Below are 16,224 nucleotides of genomic sequence, written 5' to 3'. Positions count from 1 at the left end.
AATTTCAGTAATGACGAAAAAATTCTACCTGATTCTAGAGATTTTGAAAGTTGTCTTGGTTGTTGATTTATTAGAGATGGGTAGAGAGAGAGAGAGAAAAAGAGAGAAGAGTTTTGTTTTAAAACATACAAATATTTCAATCAACGTTCTTGGTGTAAAAGAACAATTACTTTGTTTTAAAGGTATAAATTTTGTTTTTTTAGTTGTTAACTAGTACATTTTTCTTATCACAGAAGTAGTTCTTTTCTTCTTTACACTACGTAACCTAATTTTTATAATATATAATTATATTTAATAGAATAAGTATAGTGTACTTAGTATAATTATATTACTTAAAGCTGTTCACCACTTCTGGTTTTCTAATAGTTTATACCAGTAATGAATTCAGCCGTAATCCTTGACCGATTTTGATAAACAAGATTTCATTTTAAAGCTGAAGGCTTAAATGAAAAGAGTCGGCTTTTACGAGCTTTACAAAATTGTATTACTAATTGTAAGAATAATTATATTTATTATTGCCACATATATATTATATAATTTCTTTGTTCTTGCAGTTAGATATAAATTAACATTTTAATTAAGAAATCATACCCGATAAAGATTAAACAAAAATGTTCGTATATTCACATACAACACATATATATATATATATATGAATGTATTCATATTTTACAATTTGAAATATGATGCACTATTGTATCCTATCTAAATAGAAATTTTTAAGTCATAAATGATTCCATGTGTTAAACCAATTAAGATTATTAATTATAAATCAAATTCATTCGAGTTAAATCCTTTCTTGACCTAAATCAAAATAAGAAATAACGAAGAAAGATAAGAAAGATACTGAGGGATGACTGGAAAACCGAATTGTGAAACTCATTCAGAATATAAGCGTTTCGATGACGCCTCGGAAAATTTACTGGCCACGAAAGGCAACGGCGATATACAACAGAGAAAGGGATTAAGATGCGAAACGGTTTCTCGCGAGCGAAGAAAAGCCATAAATAAAGGATATCCGACTTTATCCATCCCAACCTCTTACTCTCTCTCTCTCTCTCTTTCTCTTTCTCTTGTATGCTTTTCGGTAAGATAAAATAAGACACCTTAAGACCGATTTCAAAAATGTGCACTCCCCATTTACCTGGGAGACTTGAAAATGCTCGTAATGAGTATCTCACAGCCATCTTTTTGGTAGTTTTTTCCCTTCCTTTTTCTTTTTTTTACTTTTTCTTTTTAGAAGCCCGCTATATCTTGGAAATAATATAGAGTAGTCGTGTTAAGAGAAAAAGAAAGAAATAAAAAGAGAGAGAGAGAGAGGGAAGGAGAGAGAAATGAGAAAAGAGAGATACGTTCCAGTAAGAATATTTGTGTGGGAACCAGAGAGATGGCTTGGCTTAGGAGCCACCTTCCCGTCCTCCGCTCTTTTCTTAGCTGGAAAGGACTCGACAAATATCATAAAATGTAAATTCCAAGGATTCCGGTTTGATCCCGAGGAGAACCTCTCAATTTACCAATACTGGAACTTCCTATCTCTCTCCTTTTTCTGCCATTCGTTTTTCTGACACATTTAACTTTATCTGCATCTTCTCTTCTGAAAACTTACGACGAATAAGACTTATTTTTAACTTGAAATATAATACATAGTTACGTAAATTTATAGGATTTTTATATCCTTAAATATAGACTTTTTTTATTAGACCTGTAAATACATTTTGTACTATGTATATATTTATAATCAAGAAAAAGTCTTCTCGTCGTCCGAGGACAACCCAGACAACGGTTACAGCACCTCTTCATATTGGAACATACAGCACATAGGTATATATAATATATATGTATATATATTATATTACGAGAGAGAAAGAGAGAGAGAGAGAGAGAGAGAGAGACATACACACACACATACGTACCTACATACATATATATGTATATATATATATATATATATGTACGTTGAATGTTCCGAGTTAAGCCGTATAAGATAGATGGTCCAGCCGTTAGCCCTCTCTCACCCTTAACGTTTCACTCGCGTTTATGATATATGATGTCGCCTTTAAAAACTGGCAGATGTGTTTTCGCTCGTCGTACGAAACCGAAATGGACAACGACGTTGAAGATAAGGAAAAAGTAGAGAGAAAAGAATAAAAAGAAAAAGAAGGAGAGATTGAGCGAGAGTTTCTGAATGCTGTCATCACGTAACTATTGTCTTGATATTCCCAATAGAACTCACAGTTGAACGATGTGATCGTATTCAATACGGGAAGAAAACTTGTGAAAAATTTGTATTGTAAGAAAATTAAAGAGGAAAAAGGGAAAAGGCGTGTCTCGTGGCTCGGGGCAACTCAATTCGTGAATATATTTATTTTTGAAATGTTTTTAAGATATACCTACACGCAGTTAGGAACTGTAAATAAACTTTTAAATGGAAGCGAAGCGTGCTTTAAGGCGCATTGCATTTACTCGATTTTCAAGCTTCAAAAGTAAGTACACTGTCGAGGGACTTGTAGAAAAGTATGTATACGTATATACGTATGTTATACATAAACACAAAGTCACGTAGGTATTCACCCCTGCGTATTCGTAGTTGTAAGTTGTAACGATAAATAAAGTGGTAAAGAAAAACTAGGACAATCTTGTGTAACTCACTTAAGACGATCATCTGTGTTCTCTCAACAAACCGGCAGTCTAAGTTTTGTCCACTTCTAACATGACTACCTGCTTTTCTTCTCCAACCAACGAAATTATACTTTTCGCCACACCGACATATCTATAGGAAAGCATATTACTTTTTATATATATACAGGTTGTCCCAGAAGTCACTTCATCGAACTACAAAATTCTACATTTGTTTTGCTATGTATTTAAAATAGCGACATCGTAGGCCCATAGTTTTTTAACAATCTATAAATATATATTTTCTTCAAAAATTTCATCGAACTTTGTGAACAAGCTAATATTTAATAAACCAATATTGATCTTTTATTTTGTTTTACTTTTCTCAGTGAAACGACTCTTAGGATACCTTGTATATATCTAATATATATAACATATAATATACTTGTTAAATATATTATATTGACAAATTCAAATTTGATCAATAAGAATTACGACTTATATAAAAACTTATATATTAATTATCGTTAATTATATACTCGATAATTTTCATGTCATATTTTCTGTACAGATTACATATATTCATATATCGCGCTTAATGCAGCCATATTGATTGTTAGTTCACTTTCTGATATAGAAATCTCAGATAGCGCTGCATCCACAATCTTTAGCACTCATTTACGGTTCTCAATTACAGTATATAATAACATTTAAAGTTTTCAGTCACTATTAGATTAATAATAACAAAGTATGAATTAAGAAATACTGTATTTATATTATTGCAATCATTGTCATTTTATATAATAACATTTAACTCTGCACAAATACATATATCACGTTATACGTAAGTAGACAACATTATACAGAAATTAAATATTCATTTACTTATATAGAAAAAGCATATATATCCATATATATATTTTATTATGAGAATGAAGTAATTAAATAATGATTATAATTTCACACAGAACATGAATAGTATTCGACACTCTTTACAACGACTGTCATTAAATAATAAGCCCTTTTTGAATGAACTCATTGGAACATTACGGAGGTCTATAGTATCATCGGCTAAACTTTACTCAAATAATGAAGTGTTTGATGAAGAAGATTATCAAAATGAAGATGAAAAAAAGTATAGTTGGTTAGACTATAATAACAACTTTTTTCCGATCCAATCACCAGATGAAGAAAGAAGACCGGCAGTACATAATTTCTTTTTACATATAATATAACATAATCATATTATCATGTATGATTTATATTTTTGTATCGATCCATTTTTATTTCAGTACGTATGCCATATGAAGGCAAATATAAAATACAGTCCAAAAAAAATGTGGTACATCGCTAGTTTTGTCAGAGGAATGACCGTAGATGAAGCTGTTAAACAGTTAAGTTTTATGCATAAGAAAGGTGCAACTATCGTTAAAGATACTATTTTAGAAGCGCAAGAGTTAGCCGTACTTAAACATAATGTTGAATTTAAAAGTAATTTATGGGTTGGTAAGTAAACTATACAATTTTATAAATATTCTATCATTTGCACCGAAGTTTATTTACAAGTTGTATTATTATATTCCAGCTGAATCTTTTTCTAGTAAAGGTACTGTCGTTAAGGGAGTAAGACGTCATGCTCGAGCTCGAATCGGAGAAATAAGGTACATGTATGTTCATTACTTTGTACGCTTAGAGGAAGGAAAGCCACCTAAAAATTATTATTTACCTGCTCCTCAAACTGGCGAACAACAAATAGAGAAGTGGTTGAAAGAAATGCGAATGCGCAAAATATATAATTCTTTGTAATTATATTCTTTATTTGTATAAATAAATTAAAATATTATATGATCTAGTATGTGAACCACTAAATAATCTAGGCCAAAGATATTACTTATAATATTTATTAAAATAAGTAAAAAATGATTCAATACATATCATGAAATTACACAATGAAAATTATGAAATTATGAAAATTATTATTGAGATTGGGTATTAAGAAAAGATATTTGTATCAAGATAAATTAAAGGATTTTATTTGAAATATCAGAAAATCATTTAAGTCAATGGAATTGATATCGCTGTAAGTTTTAAGACTAAATTACAGCTTCAACTTAGTTCTTCTCCAGTGACGACGCTTAGCATTGTACCTGGAATGTTTAGAAATCATTATTGTCTTTAACAGATAATAAAATCAATTATTTTTAATTGTTATCATTTTATAAATTGTCTACTATAAAAATAATAAAAATACTAAACGTGTAATAATATTAAAATTGTTACCACTAGATTAAATTCATAACCAAAAAATACATCAATAAAATTACTTTACAATTTTCATCATAATAGTAAAGAATTATATCTAAAAATGATATATAATAGCAATGAAAAATATAAAAATAATGCTAATAAAAATCAACTTACCGAATGGTATTTCCAGTACGCATTCTAACCCATTGAGGAATGGGCCTGTTTTGTTTCAACTTTTTGGCAAGCTTTCGCTTAATAATAAATGTTTTATGAGCCGACTGAAATACATAAAATAATTTATTAAATATTATAATATCACTTTCTATATCTCAATATCAAATTATATTAACGATGTAAATATATGCAATAGATTTCGAGATTATCAAAAAATCCTTACCATCTTCGATGCACTGCTACAACAAAATGGACAAGTTTTTCATCTATCGTGCAAGCACTAAGCAATATCACTATAGAATATTCCTAGCTAGATGGCGTTTATATTGCATTCTTATTTGTCCAGTTTCGAACTTCTGATTTAACATTCGAGTAGATATAAAATGGTATAAAACAGTATGTATTCGAGTTACGATTAATCATGAATATATCACGTGTTATGTTTATGTATGTAACTTTTAGATTAAATAAAGTAGACTGATCATTTTAAATATAAAATATTTAAATGTATTCTAATTTTGTTATTGTACATTGTCATGTTTTAACTTTCTCATATCTAATGATTAATAATTTAGATAAATTTTGTTCTAAAATCTAACTTTATAAAATATTTTTATTAGAAAAGAAACAAGAAGATTAATCTCTACGATGACAAACAAATTAGTTGCTATTTGTCAAATGAGATCTATAAATGATAAAGAAAAAAATTTAGAAGTAGTTGCCAAATTAATTAATGAAGCTAAGCAAAGAAATGCTTGTGTAAGAAAACTAATGATTATTTATTTAAAACACTTAATATATTGATAGCTAATAAATAATATTTAAAAATTTTCTTTTTATACATTATTATTATTATTATTATAGATAGCATTCTTGCCAGAGGCATGCGATTATATGGGTGAAAGCAGAAAAGAAATAATTGAATTAGCAGAACCTTTAAATGGTCCAACAGTTACTCGTTACAAGGAAATCGCTGCCCAAAATAATATTTGGTTATCATTAGGTGGCATTCATGAGGCAGTAATATATAATTAATTTTTTAATATTTTTATTTATTAATAATATCTCTCTCTCAATAGTTTGAAATTTTACCATTACTTAGCATTCGTTAAATTATTCAGCTTATAATTAGTATTAAATTATTTTCAGTTACCTGACAATGAAGAAAAGATTTGTAATACACATATTTTAATTGACAACGAAGGCAATTTAGTATCTAAATATCGTAAAATACATTTATTCGATATGGATAATAAGGATACAGGTGTTCGCTTAATGGAATCAGATTATGTTGTGAAAGGAGATAAGATAGTACCACCTGTTTGTACACCAGCTGGTTACTTGGCTTTAAGCATTGTATCCTTTTTAATTTTTCCTGTATTAGATATAGATAATATTTCTTAACTAAATGATTAGTGTTATGACATGCGTTTCGCTGAACAATCTCTACTTCTAAGAAATATGGGAGCACAAATTCTAACTTTTCCTTCAGCATTCACGTATCAAACTGGTGCTGCACATTGGGAAGTAATATTACGTGCAAGAGCTATAGAAACACAATGTTATGTTATTGCTGCAGCGCAAACAGGTGCTCATAATAAGAAACGTACAAGTTGGGGACACTCTATGGTATGGTTTTATATTTTTAAATAAATTGTTTCAATTGGTATTAAAACTATTAATTGTTTATAAGTATGTTACATCTATATATTTTGCTATAGATTATTGATCCATGGGGAACAGTTTTGGCACAATGCGCTGAGAAAATAGGCATAGCTATAGCAGAAATAGATTTAGATTTATTAGCTAAAATTCGCAAAAATATGCCATGCGAACAGCATCGTCGGACAGATTTATACCCATCAATGAAATGTTAAGAATTGTTATCTTTGTAATTATTTCAGTATTTAAAATTATTTATTTAAGTTTTAGGTAGATATTTGTACAGGATGAAATAGAATTTACTACAATATATTTTAAAATTAATATAAATTATTTATACTATATTTATTGTGTGATATATAAATCATTAATTTAATGTTTTTAGAAATATGTTGAAATTTCCAAGAATTTTATAAGATTATACTATTATCTTTAGGAAAATGTTGGCTAATAGAATATTTAAGATTTACTTTGATGATATATACTATCACTTGTATCTGGTCTACTATGAGGTCCCGTAAGATCTGTATCTACCCCTTGTAGTGCCCAATTGTGTTCACATATTTCTAAAGCTTCCCATTCAGATTTAAAAGCTGCTTTTGGATCTGGTGGCATTGACATTGCTGCACCCGACACTTGATCTTGTAAAAGTCTAGATGTATCCGCAGCATTATTTTCACCAAGTACAAGAGTATAAATAGAACGTAATCCAAATACATTCAAAAAGTACCATGATGCAGAAGATACCCATGCAGCATCTAAAGTGACTAATTCTATGCCTCGTTGTAACATTGGTTTAAATCTTAACGTTAAAGGAAATGGAACTTTAGCTGAAAAAGAATAATTAATAATGTCAGAAAAAATTTCATACTTTTACCAAGTTACATTGTGTAATTAGCTTTATAAGCTTACTTGTAACGAATCCAGAAAACATCCAGTTAATCCAGCCACCTATAAGGACCATTGGCAAAACATTTGTTAAATTTCCTTTCAACATATCTGTCACCATGTTAGGATCAGTCATTGGATTTTGTGATACAGGTGCACGCTTTTGTGTTTTAAAGTATCCTGTTTCTTCATTATTAAAAAAATGTCGTCTCATTATAAATGCAAATTTTGGAATATATTGACCATTTTCTCTAAGAAGTCTAGACCGTATCATCACTTGACTGGAGATAGAAAAAGAAATGAAATATCATTAATATATAAAAGAATTACCAAATAATTATAGAAGATTTAAATAAAGCTTACCTGTCTTGCACCTGATGAACTTCCACTTTTTTCTGTGAAGCCAGTAATATAGAAACATAATGTCGAATAATTCCAACTAAAAATGTGATAACAACTATAGGTAGAAATACCCATCCACGAATATTAGAATCCAAAAGAAGTTCAGCCATTGTGAAGCAAAACCTTTTCAGTATTATTAGAAAACTAATATATTTTCCCTATATAATAGAAACATACAAAAGTAATCCTTCAGTTATCAATTTTGACAAAGTGATGATTTTAACTATGACAATATATGAAAGTTTTTATCTCATGGTTTTAAAATATTGCCTTACGTATAAGTTTATTGATGAAATTAATATACAATATCTACACATACGTTTTCTACAACAATATCGTGAAGCACTTATGAATTACATTAAGAAATCACGAAAAAGAAGGTAATGTATAAAATGCTACATACGATTATCTACCTTACCAACCGAGAAAACTATACAGTTATAAAAGCAGATTCCTCTAGAGTGCACTGTATGCATAGTAATGCGCGTTCAAAGATAGAGGAGTTTATATAGTTGCATGTAGTGGCTCTGTAGAAAAGTCTGCCTGCGTTATGTTCCATAATAATATGATTCAGTTTCACTAAGCACTGTTACAAAATATAAAGTGGATAAGGAATATCTGAAATGTGCGTTAACGCACATAAGTGCGCAGTGTAGAATGTTAGAGTGAAGTTTAAATAGTAATAAATGCGAAGAGGTGATACCATAGAAAGGAGACATGGGTTTCTGAGAGGGATTTGGATTGCGCATGAAGACGTTAGAAAGTGGTAAAAGGGCCAGAAGATATAACGCTTACACCCGGCTGTCACGACGCCATGTTTCTTCTAAACGATCTGCCGATGTTGAAAACTTCTTTATTAATTCTTTGCTGTCTTGTTATCGTTTCTGCTGGCCTCGATGACGGGGGTATGTATATATATATATTATATATCCTCTTTAAAATAATAAGAAGGCGTAACATGTATCATTATGGGCGTTAAATAATGTCCCACTATTTTCTCTAACACTACTAGTGTTTTACTATATATTTATTATACAAATTAATCGACAATTGACATAATATGTTATTCTTTCTACGTGCATTCTTATTTCCTCTAAACACTATAATTATATAACAAAAATGTCTTTATATTTATGTCATTCTCGATTAGAAAAAATAATCATTTTGATCTTTAGATCAATTAATTATATTTATATTAATTTGGATATAATTAGTTATTTTTTATGGATTTAATGCTATTCGTATACTCATACAATCAATTGTAAATTAAATTTAGGATTACTAAACTATTTTTCATCTTTTTACTTTTTTATTTTTCTTGACAGTTTAGTTAGGATACAAATGAAATTTATTTATTATTTATATATATAAAATAGGTGTATATATTTTATTTTTCCTACGTAATATTTTTTTATTTGAGTAGAAGAGAATTATAATATTAGAAGTTCTTTATAAGTTATATATATTGAAGGAAAGAGTATAAATAGAGAAAATGTATATATCATACGTATATATATATATATATATATATATATATGCATTAGTATATTGCATCTACAAATTTAATATAGATTTTTTTTAGTATTGTCAGTATTATTCACATTAACAATATTTGTATATAATTATAACGTTTGGAATAAGCTTAGAATTTATTGGTAAACAATAGACAAGAATTAATTTAAAATAAAATATTTTATTCTTAGACACAGAGAAGACAGAAAATATTTGGCAAAATAATGAAAAAACTGCTACATTAGAAATAACAATATCTCAAGATATAGATGGAATTGAAGCAGACAGTACACCTTCTTTAACATGTAAACTTAATGTGCCTGGCCAAGTCTGGTGGACTGCCAAGGGGAACAATCTTACCACAATAAAAGATTTTGAAAATGCCGGACGATTTGATATTAAGAAAGCAAGTAGAAATGATACCGGTGATTACAAGTGTATGGCTCGTACTATTGAAGGAGAACTTCTTGAAAAAGAGATTCATATCAGGGTGATAGGTATAATTATTTTCATATTGATAGATAATCAATTATGCTACTATATCTAGAATATATGAATCATCAAATGTGTTTATATATTTTAGAACCTGGCAGAATAATATCGGATGAAGATGTTAGGACTAAAGTATTAGAATCAGCTAACTTGACGTGCCATGTATTTGGCTATCCACTCTCTAATTTTAGTTGGTTTAAAGGAAACGATTCTAAAACTAATGAACATTTGAAAAATCACTCGACTGTTACACATGTAAATGAAACCTATGTAATAATGACGTTAGATTTTAAAGATCTATCTCGCAAAGATAATGGTACATACGTTTGTCAAGCTGAAGATAACAAGGGCACAATAAGTGCCTATAAAAATCTTTTTGTAATCGATGTACCAAAAGTTAGCATTGATTTTATAAAAGCTGTTGGCGCTGGTAGTATCTTTTTAAATTGGACGGTAGATGATGGTAATGAACCAATTAAACAATATCTAATTAGATATATGAAAAATGGAACAGATAGATTTCTATTTTATAAAGAACAAATTGGTGGAGGTATCTCGAGTTATGTTTTGAAAGATTTTGAAAATGGAACGGCATATAAAATTGGAATTAGCGCTAATAATGCTCTTGGTTCATCTCATATACAATTTTATCCACAATGGGTCACTACATTAGAAAAAGGTATTTAAACAAAGCATAACATCTAGCTATTATTATAAGATCCTAATATATAATAATAATAATTACAAATCACATACAAAATTTACTTTATAGATCCAGTGTTTATACCAAAAGTTTCTGTTAATGGAGTTACTGAAAATTCTATTACTATAGCATGGACTGTACCACCACCACATTTGAAAGAACATGTACACTTTTACAATTTAATGGCAACACATGGAGATCAAAAACGACAGGCTGTTTATCCAGCACAGCAGTTTACTGTTTATGCATTTGTAGATCTTGATCCAGCTACTAATTACATATTTAAAATTGCTGCTTGTAGTGAATATACAAAACAGTGTGGTAATTGGAGTACTGAGGTTAATGGCACAACATTAGATGGAGGTATTAATAAATAAAATTCAATATTTTATTCATTATGGATTTGCGAATTTGAATGAATTAAAATATTCTTCATTACAGTGGCTAGTCCTCCACAAGAATTGGTAGTTACGTGTCAATATGATAACATAAGTAGTTCCAGTTCTATTTATATTACTTGGTTACCACCAAAAAAACCAAATGGTTTCATAACTCGATATAATCTAAATTTAACGGGCATAGCAAAATTTAAAAATGATATGGGTCGATTAGATATTGAAAATTGGAATTTATTTAAGAGTATTTCCAACAAAAACAATTTTAGATATGGTCAAATACCATCAAACACAAACTATACGGTATTTTTCAATTTTATATATGATAAAATTGTGAATCACATATATTATATAATTTCACGAATAATTATAATAAAATGAGCTATTTTGTTAAAAGGTATATGTACATGGTGTGACTAGGTCTCGTTCCCCAGGAAAAGATTCAATTGGTAATTGCACTACTCCAGTTACTATCCCTGACAGAGACAGTTTAAATATGAGAACATGGAGAAAAATTGAAAATCAGGGTAGACAGTTATTTCAATTATATTTACCTCGTATTTCTGAGAGAAATGGCCCGATATGTTGTTACAGAATATTTTTAGTGAAACTAGCACCACAAACATCTGTTTCTGATTTACCACCACCTGAGGAAATAAATGTATACTCCTACAGTTATGCCCATAGTTCTCCAACAGGCGGTGCATATGCTGCAGAAGCATTTGACAGTGATCAATTAATATCTGAAATCTTCCTCGGCGATGGAGTATCTTTTAATGGCAGTGTTCAATGTAATCGATGTATTGGCCTTCGAGCTAAAGGACCACCATCTGTATTACATTTTGTTCCTGAAACTGAATCTCCGACACCAGCAATTAATGGAACAACTACAACTGTTTCCAGTACAGTACCAACAACAACTACTATTAATCCTAAAACTAAATTAACTACTATTGAACAAAAAGTAGAAACAACAACTCCGAATATAATTATCAAGGATAATACAGAATCTACAATGCGTAGAAAAAGAGAAGATTCATTAAATTCTAAAACAATTTTTAATGACAAATCTTTAGACTCATCGTTGCCTTCTATAAATGATGGTTTTTTGGATGAAAGATCGAATTATACCGGTTTCATAGAGGTCATTGGTTGGTATACATTTTTTGGCTTACAGTTAATGTTAATGGCATCTTATTTTCAATCACATTTCTTTGTAGTTTTCAGTAGTAGTGAGGATCGATTTCTACCTGCTTACAGTGGTTATTTTAATCCTCTTTATGGAGGAGAAGATCTACGAAGTATAACAGCTGATGAAGTAACTATGCTTGAAATAATATTGCAAATTTCTATTGTTTTAATGTTGATCGTTATGGTCCCGCTTATTGCACTTTGCATATTACATAGATATACTAAACGTGCACAGCAAAGGGGAGAAGAAATTATAACTTTAAGAAATAGTTTCAGGTGGGTAAATAACGATTTTTGCAATTATTTTAATCAATTATTAAATATTTTATTACTAAAATAAAATTATATATTATCTTATTTTTATAATTATATAGAATTTATTTTTAATATTTATTATAGGCATCTTTGTCGAAGTCTTCGCGGGAGGCATCAGCTTGTGGCTGCAAGTCCACCTGATATGCCACCAATTCCAAAAAATGAATTGTTGCAAGTATATCTTCAGCGTCACAGAGATTCTGATTATGGCTTTCAACATGAATTTGAATTATTGCCTGATAGATTTACAGATCGTACTACGCGTGCTTCTGAAGCTAGAGAAAATTTATATAAAAATCGTTATCCAGATATTAAATGTTATGATCAAACTAGAGTACGACTTGCACAAATAGATGGTATTTGCGGATCAGATTATATTAATGCAAATTTCGTTCTTGGTTATAAAGAACGTAAAAAATTCATATGTGCACAAGGTCCTATGGAAAATACAGTGTGCGATTATTGGAGAATGATTTGGGAACAACATTTAGAATTAATTCTTATGTTAACTAATTTGGAGGAATATTCTAAAACAAAGTGTGCAAAATATTGGCCCGACAAGGGTGAAACGAAAAATTTTGGGGATATAACGGTTGAACACATTCAGGAGAGAGCATATTCTGATTATGTTGTACGTGAATTAAAAATGACACGTCTTGGAGAACGTGATGCCCGTACTATAGTACAATATCATTTCCTTGTGTGGAAAGATTTTATGGCACCAGAACATCCTCATGCAATATTAAGATTTATTAAAAGAGTAAATGAAGCATATTCCTTGGAAAAAGGACCAATATTGGTACACTGTAGTGCAGGTGTTGGTAGAACAGGAACATTAGTCGCCTTAGATTCTTTATTACAACAATTAACAGAAGAGGGTCAAGTATCTATTTTTAATACAGTATGTGATTTAAGACATCAACGAAACTTTTTGGTGCAATCTTTGAAACAGTATATCTTTATTTATCGTGCACTAATGGAAATGGCACAATACGGTGATACAGAAATTCCAGCATCCCAATTAAAAGCAACTGTTACACGATTAAGACAAAGAGATAATGGTAAAGAAAAATGTCGAATGGAAGAGGAATATGATGTAAATAGAAGAAATTTATTTTTTAAGATAAAAGATATTATTCTTATAATGGTATTGATCAATTTTTATTTTTTATCTTTACAGAAAATTAGTTCTTTATTAGAAGATAGAAAATCTTTCTCTGTTGGAGGAGGTGAAGAAAACAGAGCAAAGAATAGAAGTGAATTAGTAATACCATACGACAGAAATCGTGTAATACTTACACCTGTTCCAGGCAGAGAACATTCAACATATATAAATGCTTCATTTATTGAAGGTTACGATAATTTTGAATCATTTGTTATCACACAAGATCCATTGGAAACTACTATAGCTGATTTTTGGAGGATGATTTCAGAACAATGTATATCTACAATAGTAATGTTATCTGACGTAAGTGACTATTTATAAATTCTAATTAATGAGATATGACCATTCTTTATTTCTTTTCTCCTTTGCAAATAATCTACTATATACATTTAGAATATTGCGTAAATTATCATTGCGTACGCAATAAAATGAATTTGACTATTACATAAAGTTAAAGTTGGGTGATAAATGAAATTACAGTGACCCCAACTTAAGATAATTAATACATTTTATAAATATATTATAAGAATAATGTATTTTTTCTCGAGATAAAATATGTATGAGGTAAAACATATATGATAGTTTAAAAGTGAAGAAAAAAAGAAGTAAAGCATTTATATAAATTGCATTATTATAGTTGAATGAAGGACCACGAAAATGTCCACGATATTGGCCTGATGATGAAACTACTTATGATCATATAAAAGTACGATACATTCAAAGCGAAAGCTGTCCTTATTACACCCGAAGAGAGTTCTGTGTATGTAATACAAAGACAGATGAAATCGTAGTCGTAACACAATATCAGTATCATGGATGGCCCACAGTGGAGGGCGAAGTACCTGAAGTAACACGAGGTCTAATTGAACTTGTAAATCAAACAGAATCAAGTGGCTCGTTAGTAGTACATTGCAGTTATGGTTCGGATAGAAGTTCGATGTTTGTGGCATTGAGCATATTAGTGCAACAATTACAAACTGAGAAACGTGTAGATATTTTTACAACAACAAAGAAACTCCGTTCTCAGCGGCATGGCATGATCAGTACTTTTGTAAGTCATACTTTTAAATAATAATTATTATTCGCTAATTAAATATGTATAAAACTACAAAGTAATTTATTATATAAAATAATATTTGTTTCAGGCTCAGTATGAACTCTTATATCGTGCTATTGTAAATTATTCAGATCTTCACAATCTTGCTGATGGAGAATCAGTCTCATAATATCAACAAGTGTAAGTTGGAATAAGTTATAGCACTTCAATTATCATGTTTGTTGACAGGATACGTAAGTTATTTGCAAGCTTTTTGCGAACAAGAGTGCTTGAAGGTTTGTAAGTGTTGAGATTAACATATATTCAACCAACCAAAGAACATCAGCAGAAATATTAATGAACAAACATAATATAATATTGAACATAAAATTGTGCATAAGATGATTCAAGTTCCATAAATGTGGACATGAAAAAATTTTGCATATTATATTCTCAATTTAGCTACTAGAGAAATTTTGCACACACTATCTTTTAACGAATGGCCAATATTGTATATTCCTAAACAAGTAGGATAATATTAAATGCACAACTGAAACACGGGCTATCAGTGATATTGATCAATGGTTGGTTATTAATATAAAACTATCGTATATTCATGATCATCTGTAGCATTATGTTCATATTAACCACATTATCACTAAACTGTTCTAAGGAACTAAATTTTATAAAATGAAAATAAGGATCTTGTTGTCATTTCTCCTTAAGTAATATTGCAAAGTGTAAAGTATTCATTTAATGCCATAATAAAAAAATAATATGTGAAGGTATATATTTACCACCGATGAAAAAATGCAAGATATATAGTAACGAAGTATTAGAACAGTTTTTTTCTTTTCTTTTCTTATACTTCTTGTACTTTTTTGTTATGTTTTATTGTAAGATTAGTTAAAATATAACATTTAGGAGACATCTAAATGTTATATTTTAACTACTATTTTATATAAACTATTAAATATAAAGTTAGTTAAAATATAACATTTCATGTAATTTCATATTTATGAAAATCAATGACATGACTGGCGCCATAAAATCTTTTCACACAAGGAAATGATATTGTACTTTAGTACAAGCGTCTTGTTCTCAAAGGCATGTCATTTTTACGTCACGTTAATCGTAATTAGAATACGCTCTTTCATGAATGTGTTCAATTGTTATATCTAAACTTCCTGACTCTATTTAAATCGAATATAAATTATTATGCTAGTAGCAAGGATACGTGAGAGCAATTACACACATTAATAACATTAAAACAGAATTTTTTTATAACAATAAGTTCAACATTGCCAAGAATAAAATAATAATTGGCAGTAGACTGATATTTTCAAATTAGACATTTTCATAACACGAATATTCATCATAAATTAATTTTTATTATCATTTTTTCACATATTACTTACTATATTTA

At 29.3% G+C, this 16,224-nt stretch overlaps 5 protein-coding genes across 8 annotated transcripts; 3 read left to right on the top strand and 2 right to left on the bottom strand.

The window, feature by feature from the left end:
- Positions 1 to 3,261: 3,261 nt before the first annotated feature.
- Positions 3,262 to 4,563, top strand: LOC106791081 (39S ribosomal protein L22, mitochondrial). Its single transcript, XM_014756495.1, has 4 exons — positions 3,262 to 3,460; positions 3,585 to 3,821; positions 3,909 to 4,122; positions 4,202 to 4,563. The coding sequence occupies exons 2-4, from the start codon at positions 3,588 to 3,590 to the stop codon at positions 4,420 to 4,422; spliced, it is 669 nt and encodes a 222-aa protein (XP_014611981.1). The 5' UTR covers positions 3,262 to 3,460; positions 3,585 to 3,587; the 3' UTR covers positions 4,423 to 4,563.
- Positions 4,564 to 4,627: 64 nt separating this feature from the next.
- On the bottom strand, positions 4,628 to 5,354 carry LOC106791151 (60S ribosomal protein L39). Its single transcript, XM_014756628.1, has 3 exons — positions 5,261 to 5,354; positions 5,038 to 5,141; positions 4,628 to 4,763 (listed from the first exon to the last, which is right to left on the bottom strand). The coding sequence occupies exons 1-3, from the start codon at positions 5,261 to 5,263 to the stop codon at positions 4,715 to 4,717; spliced, it is 156 nt and encodes a 51-aa protein (XP_014612114.1). The 5' UTR covers positions 5,264 to 5,354; the 3' UTR covers positions 4,628 to 4,714.
- A 23-nt stretch (positions 5,355 to 5,377) lies between these two features.
- On the top strand, positions 5,378 to 7,167 carry LOC106790839 (nitrilase and fragile histidine triad fusion protein NitFhit). Of its 2 annotated transcripts, none has more exons than XM_014756168.1 (6): positions 5,378 to 5,433; positions 5,658 to 5,796; positions 5,902 to 6,057; positions 6,187 to 6,393; positions 6,454 to 6,666; positions 6,759 to 7,167. In XM_014756168.1, exons 2-6 carry the CDS (start codon positions 5,686 to 5,688, stop codon positions 6,912 to 6,914), a joined length of 843 nt encoding a protein of 280 aa, XP_014611654.1. In that variant the 5' UTR covers positions 5,378 to 5,433; positions 5,658 to 5,685; the 3' UTR covers positions 6,915 to 7,167. The 2 variants fall into 2 exon arrangements, with proteins under 2 accessions (XP_014611654.1, XP_014611568.1); XM_014756082.1 differs by having other exon boundaries at positions 5,391 to 5,484.
- Positions 7,091 to 8,870, bottom strand: LOC106790959 (ER membrane protein complex subunit 3). 2 transcript variants are annotated; one of them, XM_014756370.1, is made up of 4 exons: positions 8,785 to 8,870; positions 7,951 to 8,147; positions 7,612 to 7,868; positions 7,091 to 7,529 (listed from the first exon to the last, which is right to left on the bottom strand). In XM_014756370.1, the coding sequence occupies exons 2-4, from the start codon at positions 8,097 to 8,099 to the stop codon at positions 7,159 to 7,161; spliced, it is 777 nt and encodes a 258-aa protein (XP_014611856.1). In that variant the 5' UTR covers positions 8,100 to 8,147; positions 8,785 to 8,870; the 3' UTR covers positions 7,091 to 7,158. The 2 variants fall into 2 exon arrangements, with proteins under 2 accessions (XP_014611856.1, XP_014611772.1); XM_014756286.1 differs by lacking the exon at positions 8,785 to 8,870 and adding an exon at positions 8,265 to 8,412.
- Positions 8,413 to 15,714, top strand: LOC106790725 (tyrosine-protein phosphatase 69D). Of its 2 annotated transcripts, XM_014755956.1 has the most exons (11): positions 8,414 to 8,894; positions 9,693 to 9,998; positions 10,085 to 10,672; positions 10,766 to 11,059; positions 11,138 to 11,394; positions 11,489 to 12,242; positions 12,312 to 12,558; positions 12,682 to 13,693; positions 13,778 to 14,065; positions 14,400 to 14,813; positions 14,908 to 15,714. In XM_014755956.1, the coding sequence occupies exons 1-11, from the start codon at positions 8,804 to 8,806 to the stop codon at positions 14,986 to 14,988; spliced, it is 4,332 nt and encodes a 1,443-aa protein (XP_014611442.1). In that variant the 5' UTR covers positions 8,414 to 8,803; the 3' UTR covers positions 14,989 to 15,714. The 2 variants fall into 2 exon arrangements, with proteins under 2 accessions (XP_014611360.1, XP_014611442.1); XM_014755874.1 differs by having other exon boundaries at positions 8,413 to 8,894; positions 12,682 to 14,065.
- The last annotated feature ends 510 nt before the right edge of the window (positions 15,715 to 16,224 follow it).

This window comes from Polistes canadensis, unplaced genomic scaffold, assembly GCF_001313835.1.
Source record: "Polistes canadensis isolate GaletaPanama2010 unplaced genomic scaffold, ASM131383v1 scaffold_0, whole genome shotgun sequence".
In the NCBI taxonomy this organism is placed as follows: Eukaryota; Metazoa; Arthropoda; class Insecta; order Hymenoptera; family Vespidae; genus Polistes; species Polistes canadensis.
This window is presented reverse-complemented; position numbering and strand designations above follow the sequence as displayed.